Genomic DNA, 24,719 nt, shown 5'->3' with positions numbered 1-24,719 from the left:
TCAGTGCATGGCCCTGCCACTGCACACTGCCCAGGTAACACAGGACACACATGTCAGTGCATGGCCCTGCCACTGCACACTGCCCAGGTAACACAGGACACACATGTCAGTGCATGGCCCTGCCATGGCACACTGCTCAGGTAACACAGGACACATGTCAGTGCATGGCCCTGCCATGGCACACTGCTCAGGTAACACAGGACACACATGTCAGTGCATGGCCCTGCCATGGCACACTGCTCAGGTAACACAGGACACATGTCAGTGCATGGCCCTGCCATGGCACACTGCTCAGGTAACACAGGACACATGTCAGTGCATGGCCGTGCCATGGCACAGCTGGAGGCCGTTCCCTCTCCTCCTGTCCCTTGTTCCCTGGGAGCAGAGCCCGACCCCCCCTCCTGTCAGGGAGTTGCAGAGCCAGAAGGTTCCCCCTGAGCCTCCTTTTCTCCAGGCTGAGCCCCCCCAGTTCCCTCTCACCAGACTTGTGCTCCAGCCCCTTCCCCAGCTCCACTGCCCTTCTCTGCACTCGCTCCAGCCCCTCAGTGCCTTCCCTGAAGAGCATCAGCCCAGCTGACTCCAGGAAATGACAGTGGAAAAACGCTGGAAGGGAACACGAGGATACCTGCTGGATGGGACTCTGTGCCTGGAACAATATCCTTCGGCCAAGCAACTCTGCAAAGATGCAGCCAACAGACCAGATGTCGATGGCATTGCTGTAGTGGCGGCTGCCCATCAGGATCTCCGGAGCGCGGTAATACTGAGTGACAACTTCCTGAGTCATGTGCCGGGATTCGTCTAATTCTTCCACCCTGGCCAATCCAAAATCACAAATCTAAATTGAGAAGGCAAATAAAAAAATTAAAATAACCAAAACACTTTCTGCAGTTCAAATAGGCAACCTTCTGGGGACGAGGCAGGGAATCCCAAGCAGCACTCACACCCAGCAGATAACCTGCTGTCACTGCACGAGCCAGGGGACAGGGGGACAGCAGGACATGATCTCACTTTATTCCACAGCCATTTAACCTGCCTACAGTTTGATGTGAAATCACAGTTCATTTTAGGTTGGCATACAGTATTTATAAATACTATTTATAATAGTGTTTTTGCACTATAAAATACCAACCTCTGGCTACAGAGCATTTCAACCCAAACAAACTTCATTTGTTCATGATATGCCTCTAAATGTTAAAGATTCAGCCTTCTACTGACTCTGGCTTGGAGAATTGTAAAAAATTCCTTGAACCAGAGTGGTTAAGAAAAGAGACCAAAATTCCCCAATTAGAATGCTGAGCAAATCCCTGTGAACAACACTGAATTTTTCCGTTTGGCACAGCTGTACAACACACCTGAGTCCTCCAAAATTCCTTATGCCTGAGAAGTTAATGGAAGTGTCTCGGGCTTTCAGTGTCATCTTCCTCTGAGGAGAACACGGACACAAACACCCCCAGAGCCCCTGCCCCTCCCAGCCACCAGCACAGGAGATCCCACACAAGCCTCTCCTGCTTTCAGAGATTTACGGAGAAAGGCAGAAAGGAAGATGTTTGCTTAGAATTTTTTAAGAATCTGTGGGATTTTTTCCTTTTAAATTGACTTTCAGGGTAAGTGTTCACATCGAATGTTTTTGTTCAAAAATTAACAACTGCTCCCTAACAACCAGCACATACACAGGGACATCTTCAATAAACGTAAGTAGCACCTTAAGGACACAGTTGCTGTTCACAAGTAGGTTCCCTGGTTTAATGTCTCGATGTAAAATGCCAGCAGAATGTAGATATTTCAGACCTGAAATATTAAAGCAAATTAACATAAATAATTATTTTCCTTTTAAAAGAAGTTTAAGGCTGCCAACAGTTTCCTGGCAACTCCTCATCAGCAAAGACTTTGCCTGTGGCTCAGTTTTTATATGACTCTAACTTCTAGTCTCTAGTGCACACTCAGTCACTCAATGAGAGGGTAAAATTTTGGAGTATATAAACTAGATAGAGCAAGGAATTTATGTATCCTTTTTTTAAAAAAAAAACTCAAACCCAAACCACCTCCTCCCCCCCCAAAAAAACCCCAACAAAAAACAAATCAAAAGCAAAACATCATCTCCCTGGTGGTGGCATGAATACTCTGCTAATCCTCACACTGGAATTTTGGCACACACCTCTTACTGCTCTGGTTTTCAGAAACAATTTTGACCTTAGGTGGGTACAGTCACACATATTTACTGACTTGGCTCAGCCCAGGTGTCCTTTCTGTGCCTTGATTCTAAAAGCCTTGATTCTTTCCCCCTGACTATGCTGGAAAGCAGCAGGGCTGCCATGCTCTTGTAGCTACAGTGATGCATGCTTGCTATTTATTCAAATATGAAATTAAAAGAAGTTTCCACGGGAAACTCATTCAAGACGAGGATGCCTTGAGAATAAACATTAAGAAACAGAAAAGATACTACTACTATGGACTTTTCTTTACATTTACAAGAAGAAAAGTTACCTCTTAAAATCTGGTAAAGAAAAACTTTGACATGATCCGAGCTGAGTGGCTGAGGAGAGACGATAATCTTATGGAGGTCGCTCTGCATCAACTCAGTGACAACATATCTGCAGCCATTGGTCAAGGAAAGCAGAACATCCAGCACAGAAGCTCCTGAAACATTTACTGACTCCTACTTATTTGAGCTCTTACAGGTCAGAACTATTGAGTTAAAGAGAATAAAAGCTGCTTCAGAGCTCAAGCCTCCAAACTCTTACAAGAACGAAAATAAAAAAGGAGTTGTGGAAGAAGACAGGTTAGTCAGTCACAGTGTTTGCATTAAGGTGGTTGTACAAAGTTATTCCAAAGCCAAACTACAGCTCAGAAAACAGAACAAAAGAAGTTAATATAATTAATGGCATCTGGAAACCTTTAAATTTTTCCTTAAGGTTGGTAAGCCACAAATTCCACACAACTGCAGGACCATCCTCACAGTGGACACAGTTCCAGCAGCCCAAGGAGCAGGTGCCAGTCCTCATCCCAAGCACCTTCAGGAGGGTCCCAGGCAGGAATGTGGAGTTTTGAAAATCCACCCCCTTCCCTACATGTACTCAGTGCCCACCCTGTCACTGCCCAAGCATTGTACACACCTGCCCACAAATCCCAACCAGAACTGCTGGGAGTTGTAACAGAAATCATCACAATAAATACTGGGGCACTACATGCATTAATTAAAATAATTCCTGCTTTAAAAGCTTAGTTCAGCAGTCATATTTCAAACAAGAGTCTCTGATATTATTACATTTGTGGCTGAAGGAGGTAAAGTGTTAAACTCTACAGCAAGGTATCAAATTTTCTTTCATTTCTACCTAGTCAATGTTCCACTTCCATCTGTTGCTCTGCCAACCCTCTCCAGCCAAATCCCCATTGGCCAAACAGTTCAGCTGCCATCAGCACACCACACAAAAATTCATTTTATAAATTAAATATTGCCAACTTTTTGAGGGAGAAAAAATTAAAATTGCATTCATAAAGAATTCATAAAGAAAAAAACCATCCCTGCAGCGCCATAATTTGTAATCCTCTAATTTTTCTTTTCCTGTAGCAAAGACCCTCTTAAATATTTATACCAGGCTTTTAAAATTCGGGGTTTACCTTACAGCTGCAACAAATCCTTACATTCAATTTAATGCAAAATATTTTAAAAAACCCAAAAGCATTACTCTGCACTTTATGACGATAAGATTTTTGTTTTGCCACGCCACAAATCCTCCTAAATCTCAATCCCGAGCATAATGTCTCCCAGATGTCTCAACTAGTTGCCATGCCAACTAAAGCAGCTTAAATTAAATGAGGGCCTGAAATGGCACCTGCACCACTCCAGGTCTGGGGCGCATTAAATAAAGCCCTTGACAGGGCTCCGAGGTGCCATTAACCCCGAGCAGCGACCTGATTATTGTCTGGGGATAATTTGATGAGGGCTCTGAGGAGCTGCCTGAGCAGCGCCCGGGATGTTCTGCTGTGACAGAGGGGGCCGGGGCTTCACCCAGCCCCTGCTGCAGCAAAACCCACCAACCCCAGGGGGCTTCACCCAGCCCCTGCTGCAGCACAAACCACCAACCCCAGGGGGCTTCACCCAGCCCCTGCTGCAGCACAAACCACCAACCCCAGGGGGCTTCACCCAGCCCCTGCTGCAGCACAAACCACCAACCCCAGGGGGCTTCACCCAGCCCCTGCTGCAGCACAAACCACCAACCCCAGTGGGACTCCAGCCCCTGCTGCAGCAAAACCCACCAACCCCAGGGGGGCTTCACCCAGCCCCTGCTGCAGCAAAACCCACCAACCCCAGGGGGGCTTCACCCAGCCCCTGCTGCAGCACAAACCACCAACCCTGGTGGGGTTTCACCCAGCCCCTGCTGCAGCACAAACCCCCAGCCCCAGTGGGGCTCCAGCCCCTGCTCCCACAGGTCCCTGTGCTCAGCCCACCCACCCAACACCAGCGCTGGGGTGGCCCCTGGAGCTGGGACACACAGGTGTCACTGCCAGGGAGAGATTGCTCCTGACAGCAGTAATTAGTTAAGTGGCTGCATAAAATTAGAACTACAAAGGTACCGGTTTGCTTCAGAGTGATTATCAAAGCATGGCACAAAAGGACTTCACCTGCTCTGCTGGCTGGGACCTGCTGAGTTGGTAAATGTTATAAAGCCACAGAACCATTCTGGAAAGGGATGAAGTGCCCTCGGTGATGGGATGCTCTCTGCATGGCTTGGACCCCTCTTTGTTCCACCTCTGCACACCTCAGAACTCAATTCTCCAGCCTCACAAACTAACCCTGTTCAGCTGGTCTGTGCTGGAGCAGGGGAACCTCCCCAGGCTGAGCAGTGCTGTCCCTGTCCCTGTCACTGCCTGGAGGAACCAAACCCTCCCTGTTCCTCTCTGCCCTCCTCCACCCTACAAATATAAGGGATTTACTCCCTAATCCATCAGAAAATAGTTCTTTCACCTCTTCACGAGATCAATGGGCAGGAATTGCTGCACATCTTTGCTCTTACTGGTATTAAAATCTTTCCCAGTCAGTCTAACAGACTGATAAAAGGGGTGTCTTTTCAGCTGCTTCTGATACTCACTTTATTGGGAAAAGTTTTCCAAAAGTTACTATGGAAATTTTGAATAACATCCATGGATCTGCAGTTGCTAAATTCAGTATTACAATCTGTGGAAGCTTATCCCAGTTAAATATTCTTGATTGTACAATTACACGGAAGGAGTAATCCTTAACCTAGATCTGATTTATAACTCATATGACTTGTTCTAAATGAGGGCATTGAACTAGTGCACATAACCAAACTCCAGTTTTTGAACACTACTTATGTGCTCTTCACGTGAAAGAAATATCAAAGAAAAATTTAAAAGCTTTACCTAAATTCATATGAAAAAGCCCCTGTACAGCACAGTAATACTTTCAACCAATTGATGTGTTTCTCCACCAGTAAATCATGCTGTACTTTGGTTAAAATCATCAGGTTGATTATACCTACTTTCTTCACCAATCAATTCAAGGTATTATATAAATAGATCAAACCATATTTCACAAAGTTCAGGTTATCTAAAAATAATGACAATTTCCCACCCATTAATTTTAAAGTAGGTCATACAAAAAAGGAGGTAAGACCCACAAGTAATTAAAACCAACATGCCCAAGTCTAACCACAGGAGTAGGAGAGAACTTCTCTTCCCACCAGAGTCAGAGCCCACCCAGCTCAAGCACTCGCTTTTCAGTATTTTAGAAAGCAGAAATTCCCACCCCCACAAATAGAAAACAACCCAAAGTTTGAAAAAGGAAAAAAACCAAACCAAAACGTGACGTTCCCGTGTCAAGCTTTTTACCCAAGTTCAGTGTTGGAATACAGTTCCCCCCAGGCAGCAGGTCCATGTGCACAGGACACGTCACACAGCACAGACAGCTCTGGGACAGCTTTCCTTGGCCAGGGCAGGGGCTGACCCAGAGGAGCCACAGCCCTGCTGGCCCCTGAAACCTCTCTGAAAAGTCCTGGTTCCAAAGCCTGGGGAGGTGGGGCTCTCTGAAAACACCACAGAGTATTTTAAGGTACTAATAACTGACAGGAGGTTAATTACTGGATATCGTTCTCAAAAAACATTTGGGGGGAATCCCCACTGGGAGCAGCAGGAGCTGCTGTAAATCCCACAGTCCCTGCATGGACTGGCTCCTCCAGAGTCAAAGCTTTGGGTTCAGCCCTGCCCCATTTCACCCCCAAAATCAACAGTAGCTCAGAGTTCTGCACCATACAGGTTCACCTCTTCACACAAACCTGTTCAGATACAGGCTCAGGGGGGTTGCAGTTCCACTCCACAGGTTCCACCAACCCCTGGCAGTTTCTGAGCTAATGAAAATCACACGTACCTCAATAAGATGCTCTATTTTTATATTTAGGATACATTTCTTCAAAATAGTCAATGTGTGGAGGCTGGAGGATGTCGAGGGCAGAGAGTACCTAGGAAACACCACACAAGGTCAAGGCCTATTCCAGTCAAACAAAATAAATCCCTTTCAAAAAGACAGTCAGACTGCACCTTCCTGACATGACTTTGCTTTATTCTGCCCCACAGACAGACCAACGTTCTGTCTCACCAGGTGTGAGAGAGCAATAAACTCCAACACAGGGCAGAGGGCGATGGAGTATAAAAAAGCTCAGCACTGAAAGTGTGCCCAGCTGGCACAGCTCTGGGCAGCCTGACTGTTATCTAAGGCCTGAAATAAGATTGGGCAGAATTGTATTCAGTCCATTTGCAAACATTTTGGAAGGGTAATTATGAATATCCTTCGATTCTTTATAATTTCATTTTTACAGTAACAGTAACATCTGAGTTTCCAGAAAAGCTGATAACTGTAAAATTAGAGAGCTCTTAAAGCATTTTAGATACTCTGCAACTTAAAAGAAAACACATTTCAGTTACAGAGAGCTCCATTTTACATTCAGGTTTTATCAAAGATTTTAAAATCACTTTGAATTTACTTACATTGTCATGCTTAAAAAAACACAACATCTTCAACTCCCGGAAGACCCTTTTACAAGAGACCAAATTTTGGAAGACGTTGGGCATCTTTTTGAGTGCAACTCTCTTTCCATCCCGTGGATCTGTTACTGACCTACAGAATAAAAGATTTAGAACATCACATACTCCTGCTAGACAATTTTTCTAAATAAGAAAAGAATATTTTAGAGTTCTTGTCATTCTCAACTCAGACGGGGAGTCAAAACAGGGTGAAGACAAGTCTAGAGAAAAAAGCATTAATCCAAGGGCATTAAGCACTGTCCCCAGAGCCTGTGTGCCACCACTGGGATCCCTCCTTGCTCAGAGCCCACACCCCCCAGCCACCCCAGAGGCTCTCCAGTGGTCACACACCAGTGTCCATTGCTTTATTCTTCCTCTCCTACAAGGGAAAAACACGTAACAATCCCATTCTGACAGAACATTGGCAAGTGGAAGACTAGTTATCACCAAATCACCTCACATCTGGAGAAGCAACAGCACATGGTATCTAAGTTTTCACACATGTAAAACAGGTGTAATACTGGTCTTTCTCCCACAGAACTTATGGGATGCAAGTATAGTAGCTCAGAAATTATAAGGTGCTTTGCACATGGCAAGTATTTTAATTTAAAATAATTAGATTCTGAAAATAGAATTTTATAATAAGAACCATAAAACTAGAGCAAGGAGATTATGGTGCCTCAATTCCCAATCCCAGTTTTTAAGGTGAGCTTCTCAAACCTCACTACAGAACAAAGTATATGCATATTTTTACTGGGATGACCAAAATAACTTTAATCTCAGTGCAATGCTGAACCCACAGAAGAATCTACACCCAGCTGTGTATCCTGATGACTACACTGTCCTCAAAAAGTTCCTGGCTTTTCTCTCTCATGCAGTTCCTCTACAGTGGACACCCAAGGCGGCTTCTTCTGTCTCACATCCGTGTTGTCTTAAATATCTCAGTAAAAAATGAGACTGGAGTGTTCAACCAGTCCCCTTGGCTCCCAGTGCCACATCTGATTCCAAACCACAAACCAGCTCAGTCCCAACACCTCGTCCAGACACCTGTTAACCTGTTAGATGTTAACATTCCTGTTTTAACCAAGGGGCAGAGGGGACTTGGGAAAGGTGGTGTCAGACTATTTGTACGGTGGGAAATGGCTAAAAGGAATCTGAAAAGGTCTTCTATTCCATGATATATTCCCTATGTTCTCCAGGACCTTTGCCTCTGCTCACACAGCTCTGCACTCCCACAGGCCACACTGAAACACCCCTCACACCACCCAGGGACTGCAGCCAGAGGGCACAGGGACCTCGGGAACACACCTGCAAACCAGGTTATTATTCAGCACCATTTAGCACACTCTGGGCTGGCCTGTGGCTTCAGGGTCCAGCAGAGGCAGAGTCTGAAGGACACACACACACAGGGGCCAGGCCAGGCAGTGGCTCACAAATTCACATCAATGTGATCCCAGCAGGAGCTCAGAGCTCCCACAGCTCACAAGGTCAGGCACCACTGATCAGCTAATTAGTGGCATTTTCTCTTTAGGAGGTAGGATTTCTGGCCCCCACCAAGTTTTACCAGCTTTAAAGGGAAAAAAAAAAGGGCAGCAAGACATCAAACCTCTAACCTGCTAAAGTCAAGGTAAAAGGTGCTGAGTCCTGGGAATTAAACAAGATATCATTAAATAGATATATTTGCTCCAAAATCAAAGGTGTAAAATTTCATCCATAAAGCTCCTCCCTGAAGACACTGCAGATGGCACTGATTTACTCTCTTTCCCATTGGAGCTCTCACACTGTTGCTGACCACACACACACACACAGCTGCTGCCAGGAGGATATTCCTGGATGGGCAGAATTCCAGGAGAGGATCCCAGTGATCACACACTGAGGTATCACACAGGTGTGAGGCCCGAGGCCTTTGACAACATGACACTTCCTCACAAAGGACTGGTAATGCCCAGGCAGAACACCAGCATGTTCTATTTGACAGCACAGTCACAAGAGCTGAAGGACTATCTTGGCTATAAAAACACGACACTCAAACTCTTCAGCATTTATTTTATGCTGTATTATGGCATGTTTCGGGCACAATCTGCATTTCCAGGCAGGGTCCGAAACTTAATACATTATTTGCATTTAAGGCCAATTTCTCTTTCTCTTAAATAACCCACTTCTACAGACAAGTGATGCTCACCTGCAGTATCCAGCTGAGAAGAAATTCCTCTCCTCTTTCCCCCAGTAGCTGCAGCAATGTCACCCTGCCCCTCACCTCCCTGCCTTGGGAGCTTTGTACCATTCACCAGCAATTTCACTTCAAGGGGCAGCACAAAACTAACAGCCCAAGTTCTGAAGATCAGAACTGTCAGGCCTGAATTCCAAAAACAGAAACAAGAAAGGAAGAAAGAAAATAGCCTGTTTGAAAACCTGGTATTTACAGCATCCAAAAAAAGATGCTGAAAACGTTGCTTTGTGTTTGTGTACAGTACTTACTTTGATACCAGCAAAATCATTATTTATAGCAATATGCTATCGGGTCACACATCCCCAAGAGAAACTAGAAAAGCAGGAAAATCTCCCAGGAGCTAATTGAGAGAACAGCTAGAAAGGCAGCTTTACTTACTGCTGCTCTCAGAAGAACACATTTCAATTCCCTCCTCTGCTCTGTGAGGACAGTCCAGCCCGGGTGAATCCTGCAGCAGAGGGCCCAGCAGGCAGGAGTGAGCCATCACCCAGCACAGCCTGGCCTTTCAAGGTACTGCTGAAGGCTCAAAGGGTTTGCTTATTAAGCACCAACTGTAGCTGGGGATAAGGAGATCAGAGACCAAGATTTGAACCAAAAATAACTTAGCAAAAATTATATATAGATACGGGGCAAAAAATAAGTTAACAAATAGAATTTGGAAGCGTGGGGGAATATGAAGGCAGACAGTTCAGCTGTCACCAAGCCTTTAGGAGTGACACAGAACAGCGACCCAGAGCTGGCAGATCTGGCACCAAACACCACGAGTGGAGTCACCCCAGAGCCCCCTGAGAGCCCCCCATCCTCGAGGTGACAGGGCTGGGCCAGCACAGGGCTGGGGCAAAGGGCCACACGGAGAGCTCTGGGGAGCAGGTCACAAGCACAGCAGCAGAGCAGGCCCTGGGTCCTGCCAATGCAGCCCCTGAACTGCAGCTGGGTGCCCTGTGCAGAAGGGCCTCTCTTCTGCCATCAGAAACCTCTTGTTTTGCTGATTATACATAATATACATATACATGTCTTATCTAAGAACTACAGTAAAAGTTTATAAAATAGTCTGACATGAAACATACCAGGGAAAAAGATGCTTTACAAAACCTGCAGCTTCTACCTACATTGCAGGCTAATCGTGCCAGAAATAATACAATTTTAAAAAGTAATAGGACTATAGAAGGGATTAATGACACAATCCAGACCTCTAGTTAAATGTTTTCAAAGACAATCCTTATCTCAGAGAGTCCTTGTGGGCATTCAGGCGTTTCAATTACGCATTACAAGCCTTTAGCAACTCTCTGCCCTGCTGATGGCAAATTTTCAAGGTGGAGACTTCGCCAACAGTGACTTTTTCTCTCCCCGAATCCAGGTCAAGGCATACACATTGTTCTGTAGTTTCAACTGGTAGAAAAACAAGTTTGTGACTGCTCCATGCAATTATTACACAGGAGTGAGATAATGAAAGAATGTTCTCAGGGGCGGTGTGGGAAACTGCTGGGAGTTTGTTCTGCAGGGGAAGCGAGCCTGCCTTCACATATGGAACACCTATAAACTTACATCAGGACTTACCAGAAGGAGGGGGATTTAACAGGATTACTCTGCAAGTTTTTCTTATTAGTCAGTGAACTTTTTTCCTCAGTTGCTTGACTCTTAATCAGCCAGGCTTTTCCAGAAAGCCTTACTCTGAGATATGTAACCGCCCTGGTCCCACCAGCATTTCAGCTGCTCACCCAGGCATGTTTGACACACCACTTCTGAACAAATAACACAGCTCATACTCAAGGGCATGTGACACCAACACAGCATTTCTTCAGTACACGGTGCTGCAATCAATCACAGCTTGGCATATCTCAAAATATGGGATGACATTAAAAATCTTAGGAACATTCACAAACCCAAAAGACTCCCAAGGCTAAAGCAGAAAGGCACAGAAAGGGTGTGCAGTTATCAAATCTCTTATCTGGGAAATGCTTGATTGGGTACATAAAATTTGCACATGGAATAGGCCATGACACCCAGAACCTTATTCTCTGTAGAATCACTGCCAGGCACTGAGCCCTACCAGAACATGACAAAAACTGATCTACAACATTTAGTGGGCTATTGGGTAGCAGAGGCAGAGGTGAGGAAAGCAAGCACACAAGTGTGAAATCATTAAGAAAATAAAAGAGTGTATGTATACAATTTAACAGTGGATTTCTTACTGAAGGGAAAAAGCACATAGACTGAATTTTTAAGCAAAGGAAAGCAGCTGCTTTACCAGTTTGCTATTATAGAGACTCACACACCACTGAGACAGGACAAAGGTGATGTTCCAGACTCTCCAATGACCCTGCCTATTAACAGCAGCACTGTGTCAGATCACAGACTGGACAGTCCATCTGGAACCATCCCACACTGGTTCGTGACCCACTAGTGTTCACCAGCACACATAAAACACATTTTAAGGCTCTGTGGCAATTCCTAATGGAAGTTAAATTATTCAAATGCTAAATGGTTTTGTCTGACTTCAGCAGCCTGTCAGTTTTCCAGCCCAAAGCTCCAAGTGTGGCTCCCTGACCTGGAGAATGGCTGCTGCCAGCTCCAGCCTGCAAACAGCTGGGCTGGCACAGGGACACAGGGAGCAGGGAACAAGGCCCTGAGACAAAGGGAGGACAGACAGATGCTTGTTCAGGAACAATGGCAGCCTAAGCATATGTCAAAGAGGATCTAAGTCAGCCCCACCAGCTCTGCAGAGTGAATAAGGAGAGGGAGAGGTGGAATTAATCTCTTTTCAAGGGCTTTTGGATAACACATGAACTGCTTCTCTAGAGGTGCCTCACCCCAGCAGTGAATGCAGAGAACCAGCTCAAAGTGGAGCCTCCCTGCACACAACCAGTGTCCTGATTTGAGGACCCTGTCTTTGGAATGTCACTCCAGGCTTCCCTCCCTGTGCCCAGCCAGAGTGTGCTGTGTGTCAGAGCCCACTGTCTGCCAGAGCCCACCGTGTGGCAGAGCCCACTGTGTGCCAGAGCCCACTGTGTGTCAGAGCCCACCGTGTGGCAGAGCCCACTGTGTGCCAGAGCCCACTGTGTGTCAGAGCCCACCGTGTGGCAGAGCCCACTGTGCCCTGTCCTGGCAGGGAGCTGACCTGGGCTCCCCTCCAGGAGCATCAGAACTGGATCATCAGGAGGGAGTGAGGCTTTGTTTTGGTTGGATTTCTCTCAACAACAGAGTTTTAGCACACACACTCATGCAATTAGCCTGGCATTATAATGGGTTTTACCCTCTGGCTGTACATGCATTGTCTGAGAGATGCAAAAGCTGATACAATCCCATTTAAGGGAGATATTCATAGTCACTTCAGCTATAATTTTTAAAGGAAAAGCCACCCACAGATACCTTACTAAAAGGAGGAAAATATTACAGTAAAGTAGTGCCCAGGCCTCTTCACTTTATTGCTCTCTGGAAAGCTGCTCTAAACTTACAGCACAAGGCCTTTCCCCACTGAGGAAGAATAAAAATGGGAATAACAGCTCAGATATTCACAGCATCATGGGTGCTGAAGGAGAAGCAGGAGTCAGAGAAGCACACTGGATCCAAGGATGAACACTGAATCCAAGGATAACACCAAATCCAAGGATGAACACTGGATCCAAGGATGAACACTGGATCCAAGGATGAACACTGGATCCAAGGATGAACACTGAATCCAAGGATGAGCACCAAACCCAAGGATGAGCACCAAATCCAAGGATGACTCCCCACCCAAGTGAGGAACAGCACTGACCAAAGGTGGATCCTGCACCCACCCAGTGGCCAGAGACACAACTTTAGGGATATTTCTTCTTATCTTCCCTGTGAGCTACATTAAATATCTGCCTCCCCCAGGGAGCTATTCCGGGCCCAGGAGGCACATGTAACACAAACACTGGCATGGACAAAGAGTAACCACCTATTCACACCAGCAGTCTGGGGACTTCAATTCCAAACCACTGCATCAAACCACTGCCTACAAAAAGCCCCAGTAGCTGCACCATAGAAGAGTATGAACCACTGGGGCAGAGTTGGTATTGACAGCAGAATTTTTAGCACACAAGCATGGGAAAATAAGGTTTCATTGTTAGAAGACATTATCAAAAAGAACAGCTGTTATTTTTCAAGCTATTTAAGCACTGGATGTGCTGTTAATGATTTTCAGGTCACTACTGCTCTGCAGCAGCCTCCAGCTGGCAATACTTCAAAGATCCTAAAAAGAAATATTAACAGTGGGTAAAAAAAAAAAAAATCTTTATTTTGAGAGATAGGATATGAAAGCAAACTGAAGAAGAGAGCTGAAGAGATACTACTGAGCAAAACTTTGATTTCACTTGGATTTAACTTTGAGGCACAGACAGCCAAGTTGAGTTGGGGTGACACAGAGTGTAGGGACAGAGGGGAGAGCTCAACAGATCATCTCCCCCATTTCACCCACCCTTGGGGATCAGCTGCAGGAGTTTGGCTCCAGCTCCAGCACTCGCTCCCACAACTGACCACTTGATATTAAACACACAAGAAGTCACTGGCAAACTGATATGGATTGATAAAAGTTGGGTGAAGGTGTTCACAGACAAAAGTAAAAACTTCTTAAGCTTTTAGACATCTGGAATCTATAAAAATATATTCCACCTGCTAAATATTTTCTTAATATTTAGGGAAGTAAAGTAGGTTTTGCATGCAGGAATTTGTGTTTGAACAGTTCGTGTGTGTTGTAAAGATACTGAACAGAAAATATGTTACTTAAGAAGATTACAAAAAAAGGCAATTTAATTAACTACTACCAATGTGCATTCTCAGCATTTCATTAAGTTTTCTCAACACACTCCATGGAATACTGTAAAGTAATCAAAAAATACCCAAAAGCACTTCAAAAAACCTGTAAGTTACTCCAAATATTCAAGTCTTTCTAACACATGCTCTCGAGAGCTGGGCTTTTTAGAGGTACAGGATCTGTCCAGGGAAAGAGCTGCCTGAATGTAAGCTCACAGATCTCACAGAGAACTCTCATGGACACTGAAGAAAACATCCAGATTCCATTTCCACTAAAAGGTATTTTATGGGAAAGGGTTAAGCACCTTGTTTTCCCCAGCACACTTCAAAGGTATGCTTCATCCACTCCTGCTCAGCTGCCAAACCAGACCCCTCCAGAGCTCCTTTTCCAACCATCCATGTCCTAAAAAAGCCTTTTAATGTCTGGTCTAATCACACCCTCCAGCATGTGCACCATTATCACTTATTCTTTACAAATCAGAGCTAAAAGCAAAACTGATTACTGCAAGAAATCTGTCTCCTTGAACAAAAAGTGATTCAGAGTATCTTACTTAAAAGAAAGGAGAGAAAATTAGAGGGATACTGTTATGGTTAATATCTTTTAAAATGTTTAATTTGTCTTCCTTCATGGAAGCTTAAAATTGAACCTGCTTTCCAATTCAAGTTTATTTCACCATTTACACAAAATTTTCTGGCTATGCTTGAGACCTTTTTATCACTTCTCAACTGCCTTTATGAGCCACAGTTACAGTAGGTTACTACACCACATATGACATTTATTCAGATACATTTTTTAATTCCATAAAAACAATTCTTTTTTTTTTTTCAGTCAATGGCATAGCTCTGTAAGGTCTGCAGTGTTCATAAATAAATAATATGCCCAATAAACACATAAAGCTCCATGTATTTTTGTACTTCTTCATTTTTAAAGCATATACCACAGTTACATGCACACTCCTGCCCCCATTCCCTGACCTCTATTCCCATTCCCACCAGCAAACCCAGAGAAACCCAAATGAGAAACCTTCTTCTCCACGTCCAACAAGCCTCCAGGCCTTGGCACAGTTCCTGGAGTATTTCTGCACCTCCAGAGCAAAGTAGGTTAATAAGGTCTCTGGTCACATCCTCTCAGACACCTCGTTTCCTGCAGGAACCCCCCCCAGCCCCTGAGGTTCCACCAGCAGCTTTCCCTCCCCCCCCATCCTCCCACCACCCCCTCCCCAGTGTGGGGGACACGGACACAGAAACCCACAGAACAGGCACTGAACTCCTTTTTGCCCCCTGGCTGCAGTGAAGCCCCCCAATAACCCCCCCACAATCACCCCCTGGAGCAGCTCAGCCCCGCAGGGGATCCCCCCACTCCCCCCAGTGACACCTGTCCTACTCCAGCCATTCCTTTCTCCCACAGTCACTGGGGCCTTTCCCAGCACACAGAAAACCAGCACTTCAGTAATCCCACTCCAGTGCTCCCACCAAGGGCAACAGCTGCATCTGCTGGTTCAGGACTAAGCCTCAGGACTTTGATGGATCTGTATATGCACAAATATATAGGTATATATGTTTGAGGCCCATAGTACCTTTTAATTTCATGAATTACTGCTATTCATATTCATCTCTCCAAATTCTGTAGTGATGATAAATCTAGGAACATTCATCAAGATTTTTACCTGGAAGAGGCAAATCTTATTTACTGATCTTTAAAGTTTCAATTTATCCTGCCCATTCTTTATTCTGTTAAATGCAATAATACAGAACACAGAATTGCAACTCAGAATGCTTCATAACTGACACTCTCTCTTCCATCTCCTTTGCCAGGAATTACTTTAGACAACAGTATTTCATTTATCTGTCTTGCACAGGAACGGATATTAGAACCACAGAACTTTAAAATATTTAAAATACACATTAAGCCTATCAGATACTGTAATTCCCAACCCCAACACTTCCCAATGGCCAAAGTAAACACTAACTAGAGATGTCTCAATTCCCTCATTTTTTTTCCTATGGAAAGATTTCTATGTAATCAACCCTGCCCAGTCATTTGTTCTCTGAATTACAGTGGAACAGAATGGACAAGTCAAAACATAGGTGTGAAATAAATAAATCCATAACCTTTACAGCCCAAAAGTCTACAAGATGCTCTAGGGTTACAGGATACTTTTGGAACATGAAAGAAGTGCTTTTTATCTCAGTTAATGGTAACGAGGATTTAAGAAAGACCCACAACATCACAAAGAAGAGGTAAAAAAATTTTTACAAAATCAGGCTTCTCATTATTCCCGGGGAGTTTAAAGACACAGCAGCTCCCCACTGCCACGGGCCAGTGAACAACCCTGTCACATCCCATCAAATCTCACCGGGCTGGGAAAATTCCACCTATCTCCTTGACAGTCTCAATTCCACGGGAGCCACAGCCACTCCTTCTCAAAGGCAGTTTGAGAAGCAGGAGGACATCAGAGTGACACCCCCAAGTGAGGGTGAGCAGCACCCCTGAGTGACCAGCACGAGGACATCAGTGACACCCCCAAGTGAGGGTGAGCAGCACCCCTGAGTGACCAGCACGAGGACATCAGTGACACCCCCAAGTGAGGGTGAGCAGCACCCCTGAGTGACCAGCCTGCTGAGGGCAGGAGAGATGTTTAAAACTCCCTCATGTCTGTAGGAGCAGAGCGTGTAACCAATGGATTTCCATGAGGTCCTTTGGTTACTACTCAAACACCTGAAATACTGTAAAATCTGCACATTTACACCTCAGGCAAACGACCCAACACTGTTCCTGTGGTGGTGCCAGGGCCAGGGGACCCGAGGTGCTGGAGCAGCCCTGGAGCACCCGAGGAGGCAGCACAGGGTCAGGGCTCCTCGGCCCTTCCCTCTCCTTTAAAACTCACCCACAATGGGCCACCTCAGAGACCTCTTTAAAACACTACGAGATCTTCAAGGAAAGTGTGTTTCTCCCTCTTCCCTCCCCAAAAAACCCCAACAAAACCCAACCTGAGTTGTTACAAGCCAAACCCACTGACATCCTACAATGCCACTGACTTGGTCTCACAATCCCACCCAGAGAAATGCTGAGGTCTGACCTGCAGGGCTCCTGTCTGACCCCCTCATTCCACAGCTGGATTCTGTCATCTCCATGAACTGACCTGAAAATCCTAATATATGCTTCTCTATTCCAAGTCTGCCAAAAACCTTGTGATAACAGATGGAATCACTACCATGGGTGAAATTCCAGGTAAATGACATTAATGGCTCTAAAACACTTCAAACCCAAAGTTTAAACAGGAGTTCAGGATGAAATAAAAATGATTACAGAAGGATTCCCTTTATTGGGTCATATGATAGGTGACAAAATCTCCTTGGGAACAACTGTGGGAGTGATGATATATACATTTAATATTCAAATTACCAAACACCTGTCAGTTCTCAATGTTTCAGATGAAGTTTCAGATGAATAAACAGTAGTTTAAAAATTATAAGGTGACATGCCCAAGACAGAGATCAGAGAAAAAGCCACAAGTAGGTCAAAGCTGGTCCTGATTCTGTCAACATTCACCTACTTTTCTTCAACTGCTTCAGAAAACAATAAGCAATCCAAACCTAAAGAACATAAATGCTCTGCTCCTTCAGCAGGAGCAGAAGGGAAGCTGCAGCTCAGCTTATGGGCCTGGGTGAGGATGTCAGTGCCCTGCCAGCAAAAGCCCAGTGGAAGTCCTTAATCCTGATTTTTCAAGTGCAATCAATGAGCAAATATGTTCAGAAAAGCACTTTGATACCTTGAGGTATCTATAATAATTGAAAAAACAAATAAAAGCTGCTTTCCACTTCATAATTAAAAACTGCTTTTAGTTAAGCTGTTAGGCTGAACTCTTACTCTCTTCAATTAAATCAGGTGACCCAGGGTAAAATAGATTTTTTTTTAATTTATTTTTGCCTCTCAGTGCTGCTGTAGGACATTCTCTGTTAGAACAGTGGTGCACAAAGACTGGCAGCACAAGGGATCTGGGCTGGTCTTGCTTTAGCCACTGACACAGAAGGATTTCCCAGCACACACAGACTCTCCCTCTCCACAGATAGTCCAGAGCTACATAAACTTCTTGCTCTGGCAAATCATAAATGGCAACTTTTAATGGCTTTAAGATTTAAACCTGGAAAGGATTCTAGCAGGTCTTCATTTCCCACTCCTTTGCTGCAGTTGATGATATGAACATTCCCTGGTGCAGCCAGAGCAGTAATGACACAGGACACTGTCCCTTTAACAGCAATTACCACAATTTGAATTTAGACATAAAAATAAAGTAGATGCTAGTTATTACTCACTCTGGCTATTTCACTTTAAGGGCTGAGTAGGTTTTTTTAAACAGCCCTTGGTTGGTTCTGTGTTTGGTAGTTGGGGTGTTTTTTTCATTTCCATATGCTGAACTAGAGGAAAACATAACCCACTAACCTCCACTGTCCTCTGCCTGCACATCCTGTGAACAGCAGCAGCTTTGAGAATGCTGGCTTGGAGGACACGTGCCCTCAACAAAACTATTGGCAGATGTTCATTTTCAGGTCTGTTCCTGTTTGTTCTGATATGTCCTTGCCACAGAAACAGGACTCCTGACTTGAAAAACGTGAATTGAACAGGAGACTCCCCACTCTTGTTTAAAACAAACAAACAAACAAACAAACAAAAATAGCATCTCAAATCTTCTCACATTGTTTTGACTCTTTTATTTTTTTTATGTCCATGAAGAGTCCAGAGCAGGTTTGCAGCTGCCCCTTTCCAAGCCTTGCCCACAGCAGTGACTGAGGACAATCCGTGTGTGACCCTGGGCAGTCCTGCATTATCCACATCCATCTGAGGAATATCACAGTTTTCCATGACCTACTTGATCCACGTCCTTTCCCTCAGTCAGAACAATAACAAAAAGAATAATCTTGCTTCATCAACATACCCACAAGCTACAAATCAGCACCAAGGAGGTCTGGCCTAAAGGACTTCAAACACACCAGGGAGAACACAGGAGAGTCACAAAGCACTGGGAGATTCAGGAAATTCTCTTCTTCATTTAACCAAAAAACACTAGCCTAGGAATGGAAATTCTCTTCTTCACTTAACCAAAAAACACTAGCCTAGGAATGGATAAAATTAAGGAAGATGGATTGCCAACAGTCTGGGAATAATGATACATCCTATTCCTTGTCCCAAAAACCCTCCCTGCAAGAACTCCTCACTCCAAAGCAATGCTCTGGAGTACATGAGCCAAGGAGAGCTCACAGAAACACCCAAAGAGAACTTGTATTGCTGGATGGAAACAGCCTTTAGAACAATGCCTTTGTTCTGTCACTGTCCAGTCTCTGGGGGGAAAAAGCTCATATTTAGGGCTTTCAAATAGTCTTGCATGGGCCTCCAAGGGCCTTCAAAAACAAAGGCAGGAGGAAGCCAAATACGTACTCAGTGAAAAGGCAGAGACACACTCTTGTGCTCAGAAGTCAGTGACCTGTGAGCTCTACTCCACACAGAAGTGCCCTACATCAATCAAAGGCTTCAAAATGGACTTTTCTGTATTTCCTCTAATATACTGTAACCCATCAATTAGGAACCAAAACAGCTAAAGGTGACTAAAATGGTTTTCAGTGCAGCAAAGCCCCCTGCCCCAGAGCACCACCAGACTCTGCTCCCTCACCTACACGAGTGCCAGCACAGACCCCAGCAATGCTGCAGGGGAAGAACATTGCTCAGGGCTGAAAATTGTTACTGCCTTTATGCAACAAGTTTTGCTATTCATAGACAAATACTCTTCAATAGTCACAGGAATTTATATTAAATAAAACAGTAACATGCATTATCTGCAGTAACAAACCCCATGCACACTGCCAAGGGAGAAGGGAGAGCCAGGTGCTCTTCAGAGAAAACATAATAATTTAGATCAAAGCCTGAATAACTACTTGGCCACCAGTTAAATACCATGCCCAGCTTTACTGGTGCCATTTAGCAAAGGCTCTGTCCTGACACCACTTTCACGTTGTGCAATGAAGAAAACTCTGAGAGCACCTCCTGGTGGTACCCAGATAATGGAGACAAACTGCCAGGAACCAGGAACAGATTTAGGATTAAAATTTGGAATAGCATCATTCCAAAATGACAAGGAAATTGCATTGGTTTCTCTGGGGAGCAATTTTTTTCACCTATTAAAATGTATTTGCATATGAAAGAGAATGGGGAAGGAAAATCCTTCTCTTGAGTCCAAGGATTCCTACAGTTCCCAGTATATTCTACTTTTCCACAAAAATTTCCTGTAAGAGTTCTTGAACAGAAAGCTCTGATTTTTTAATTTTTTTTCCCCAATAAATACCATCATAACATGTTCTAAGACAATTAAAGAAATAAGAGAAGATGTGTTCTACAAAATGATTCTGCTATAACCATTCTGGTGTTCTATCCAACAGCATAAAGAGCATAAAAATTCCACTCACACACAAATGCTTCCAAGCCTTTATAAAAACCCACCATATCAGGAAATTAAAGAACAATAGTACCAGGACACCCTGATTCTGCCACAGCCCTCAAGACTAAGGCTCAGATTCTTACTAAGCACTTTTAAAGACATGGCCATATTCCAGAGCCAGCTGTAGCCATGGAAGTTGTTTCATATCAGGGCTGATGGTATAAGTCTGCCTTCATTTATCCATCACTCTCATATAACAGAAGATGCAGCTTTAAATACTAAAATGAAGTCCAGATTATTCTGGTGGGTTTGGTGTTTGAGCAGCATTTTGGTCTCTGTCTGTAGCCCCTCCCCTGCAGTTTTCTGCTGGGTTTGGTCAAATACTATTACCAATAAATAAATGCATTAACCCCAGAAGGCTCTGTTCTTTCCATACATGTTTGTACTGCCTGTCACAAGCCACTTCCATGTCAGCATCTCTACCTCACTCAGAGGTCTGCTTTCACAAAGCTGGGTGCAACAGTTACTCTGAGTCCCCACACAGCAAAACTTACAGCATCTACCACGGGATTTTATAGCACTCAAATAAAGTTCTTTGTGGATTTTTAATATGCCTTTTAAAAACAATTACTGATTATATTAATGCACACAAACTCTGCTTAAGCAAGCTCTCCACACCTTTGAGCCAGCTTCTCCCACAAGAACAGCTGCACGTTACCTACTCCAGACCAGAAGGCAGAACTTTCTGGAGGATTAAAGATACATGAGACCCATATACAACCATTACAAACATAAATTACAACCATAAACAACCATTACATCATCAAAAAACAAACATATCCCAGAGGCTTCCTCTGCTTTACCTGCCCAAAGCTCCTCTACTTCACCTGCCCAAAGCTATTTTCTCTTTCAATGCCGTTGTTCCCCAAGAAATGAAGCAGCCCAGGCACATCCAGCAGCCTCCTCACACTCCCCTGTTCCTGCCTTATCTCCTGCTCAGGGGGATCCCCAGGCTGGGCTGCACCTCCCATCACACCCCCCATCACAGCCCACCTCACACCTTCCATCACACCCCACCTCACACCTCCAGCCCTCCACAGACACCAAGGGTTCCGTGTTTGGATCAGGGAAACCCACAACTTAAACCCCCTCTACAGAGAGATGAAGGGGGGGGGAGGGAAAGAACATCTGAAATATGTCTTCTGGAAAATCAATATTAGACTGAGAGCCAGTCACAAGCTGCTACATTTGCAGAATTCAGAGGCAAAAGGAGAAACCAGCAAATGCTACCAGGATCTAACTGGATTATCAGCACCCAGTCCCGTGTGGATACAAACAACATCAAGGTCTGCAGGTGCTGCAAAGCAACTTGCATTTCAAGTGACCTGTGAAATGCTGACCTTGGCATAATTTACAGTGAACTAATTTATCCCAAATGGTCCTTGCCCAACTTTGAGGAAAAAAAAAAAAGTTATCCACATTCCTTCCTTCTTGCATCATCTTACAAGACAAAAATGAACAACCTTGTATATAACTTGGGTAGAATTTCACCTAATCCCAACGTCTAATTTCAGTGCAAGGAGTTATTATATCCATTTCATTTAATTCACTCCATTTGGGGAACGGCCATTTAAATGTTAACAGAATTTTTCTTTTCAGGAAATTTGAAAAAAACACCCACCCAACATAAACATATAAGCTTTGCAAAATTTCCCATATTAAAAAAAAAATTGAATCAGGTCATTGTTCTACTACATTTCTTCACAAATAGAGTCAGAAACCAATTTAGATAAAGCAATCCTGTAAAAACTACTGACATGGCGATCCAAGATAATCACCTGCAGCTCCTTCCACTGTGCTGCTGAGTGTGAAACCCAATCCCTGCTCTGCTCTGAGCCAGCCCAAGGCCACTGCTGCCTCCTTTGCCTGGGGCATCCTCGTGGTTTCCTCCAAGAAGTAACTGGATAAAAACGACTCAGTCTCTTTCTTATGAAATCACTGTCTATCTGCATCAGACACCCAAGACAACAGAAAAACTCACTGAAGTAGAACACAAGAAGTGAAAAACTGTTGTGGTTTAACCCCAGCCAGCAGCTCAGCCCCACAGAGCTGCACAGCGGCAACGGGGAGACAAACACCCCAAACGTCCCCTTCCTCCTGCTTCCCCAGCTGTACACACTGAGCAGGATGGACCATGGCCTGGAACACCCCTGGGGCCTGAGGGATCCCCTCCCCAGCCTCCTCACGGTGGGCTGAGGAGCAGAACAGCAGCAGCAGTCTCAGCAATAACGAAAACAGCCCCGGGTTAGGAACCCTGTTTTCAGCACAGATCCAAAACACAGCCCCATACCAGATCCTAGGAAGAAAATTAACTCCACCCCACCAAAACCAGCACAAACCCCCAGAAGCCAGTGGGGAGAGCAGTGCTGCTGAGTGGTGCCACAGCAGTGAGAACAACATTCCTACCACAGCTCCTACTGACCACGTTTGCATGCTGGACTAGAACAACCACCCAGGGGGAATCCTTTCCAGCTGGAAATCTCTGCTCCCATTTTCTGTTACAGTCTATGTACACAAAGCAGACTTGTCATTTGAATGGGAAAGCTTCATATTTACCTGGATCAGTGAAGGTTCCCAGCAGCACTAAACACAACAGCAATACTGACAGCTGAATTCCCCCAAATAACCTCAAATGATTTTTTTTTAAACTATTTCTGTTCATTTTATTTAATACTTCTTACCATTTTTGTTGTCCATTACTGAAAGCAAATTCCACACCAAAAATCAACACATCAAACAGTAGATGTTTTCCACTCCTAAGCAAAACCCTGAGTTATATTCCTGGTTCACACTTTTGCTGCATCTTAGCCAGCTGTAACATCAGTATTTCAAAAGGCTCTTTGATTGGTCTTTAGTTTGAATGTTTGTAGGGATCTTGGCATGGATTACTCCTCCCAGAGCCTCTTTATCCAGTTCTGGTGGATATTCTGTCCCACCCATGGGAGGTACCAGTCCTGCTCTCAGTTCCCCATTTCTGCTCAGTCTCACAACCAGAGTTCTGGGATAGACTTGAGTACTTTTGTAACTTCAGGCTGTCACAAAATATCACATTAAATACTTTAAAGCAAACAACTGCCCACCTAAATGTTAATTAACAGGGGACATTTCCTGATGGTTAAGTACTGTCTTCTGCTAACAGGTGAGGTTTGAGGGACTGGAAAAAGATCCCGATACAAACAGCTTTAACTTAGGAAAAAAACCTCTCCCACCAAAAGTCTTAATGGGTCTCACAGAACACATTCCCATAATTCAGCTTTTGCTAAACTTTTCTTTTTTACCAGCCTGGGCTTTTGCATCTTTATTTGCATTAACTATGCAAAACATCGTTGTGGTTGGCAGCAGTTTGAGAGAGCAGAAGGGGAACTTCTCCTGCCACTACTCAGACTTTTCTGAACACGTAACATCTTTTTTTCCCCCAGTGTACATTCTAGCAGTTTTGTCCCAAACACATTACCCCCCCTGCATCCTTGCTCAGCAGGACACGTTCCTTTAAAGGAACAGGAGATTATCGGTTTATCCTGGAAACGTCTTTCCTGCTGCTGTGCTTAGTATCAGTGCTGGGATAAAACCCTCTTAAAATAGTTCCAGGGTCCAGGCAACAATCCATTGTATGCAACAGTCTTTTGGATTTTACTGAGCAATGACTTTAGTGTTTTCAGGCCTTTGAAGGCCAGGACTGAACAGCAGATTTAGGCTAAATTATTTTTGAATTTTAATGTTACAGCAGCCTGTCCATAATGTCCTGTTGCAACACCAACAGCCAAACTGTTTGAAACATTGTACTGCTGTGTGACTTCCCGAATAAAAAGGATTAGAAGCAAGTACATTAAAGACTCCACTGCAATTTAAAACTGGGTAAACTAGGAATTTAAAAAAAAAAAATTCAGATACTTTTTTCTGTTGTCACTTGCAACAGCTTTACTTTAGAGATGCCTTTTAACACAGATTTGACATTAAGACAGATTGCTCAGTTCCAGTCTTTGATGAACAACAGTAACTTTTTAAAGGCAGGACACACATGTAAGACAAATAGAACCCTCCCCACACCTTAGGGGATCACTGTTTCCTGTCCCAGGCAGTGGACATATCCCAACCAACAGGACACTTCCATAACATCTCAGCAGCAGTTACCAGCTTGAATCAGCAACAACAGTCATTACTCGTGTCTCCCTGCCCAGAACTGG

At 44.4% G+C, this 24,719-nt stretch overlaps 1 protein-coding gene across 4 annotated transcripts in view; it reads right to left on the bottom strand.

The window, feature by feature from the left end:
• The window catches only part of NLK (nemo like kinase), a 37,530-nt gene that overhangs the window by 7,831 nt on the left and 4,980 nt on the right, over positions 1 to 24,719 (bottom strand). For 3 of the 4 annotated variants that reach the window (XM_064678155.1, XM_064678153.1, XM_064678157.1), the window contains exons 3-7: positions 7,003 to 7,132; positions 6,421 to 6,476; positions 2,485 to 2,591; positions 1,671 to 1,788; positions 626 to 812 (exon numbers count right to left, since the gene is read on the bottom strand). In XM_064678155.1, coding sequence (XP_064534225.1) covers positions 626 to 812; positions 1,671 to 1,788; positions 2,485 to 2,591; positions 6,421 to 6,476; positions 7,003 to 7,132 — 598 coding nt within the window. Of the gene's footprint in view, positions 1 to 625; positions 836 to 1,670; positions 1,789 to 2,484; positions 2,592 to 6,420; positions 6,477 to 7,002; positions 7,133 to 24,719 lie in introns of all 4 variants that reach the window. The other variant, XM_064678156.1, reaches the window with a different exon arrangement.

The sequence above is a fragment of the Pseudopipra pipra genome, chromosome 21, assembly GCF_036250125.1.
Source record: "Pseudopipra pipra isolate bDixPip1 chromosome 21, bDixPip1.hap1, whole genome shotgun sequence".
NCBI lineage: Eukaryota > Metazoa > Chordata > Aves > Passeriformes > Pipridae > Pseudopipra > Pseudopipra pipra.
The sequence above is the reverse complement of the archived record's forward strand: the minus strand, read 5'-3'. Positions and strand labels throughout refer to the sequence as shown.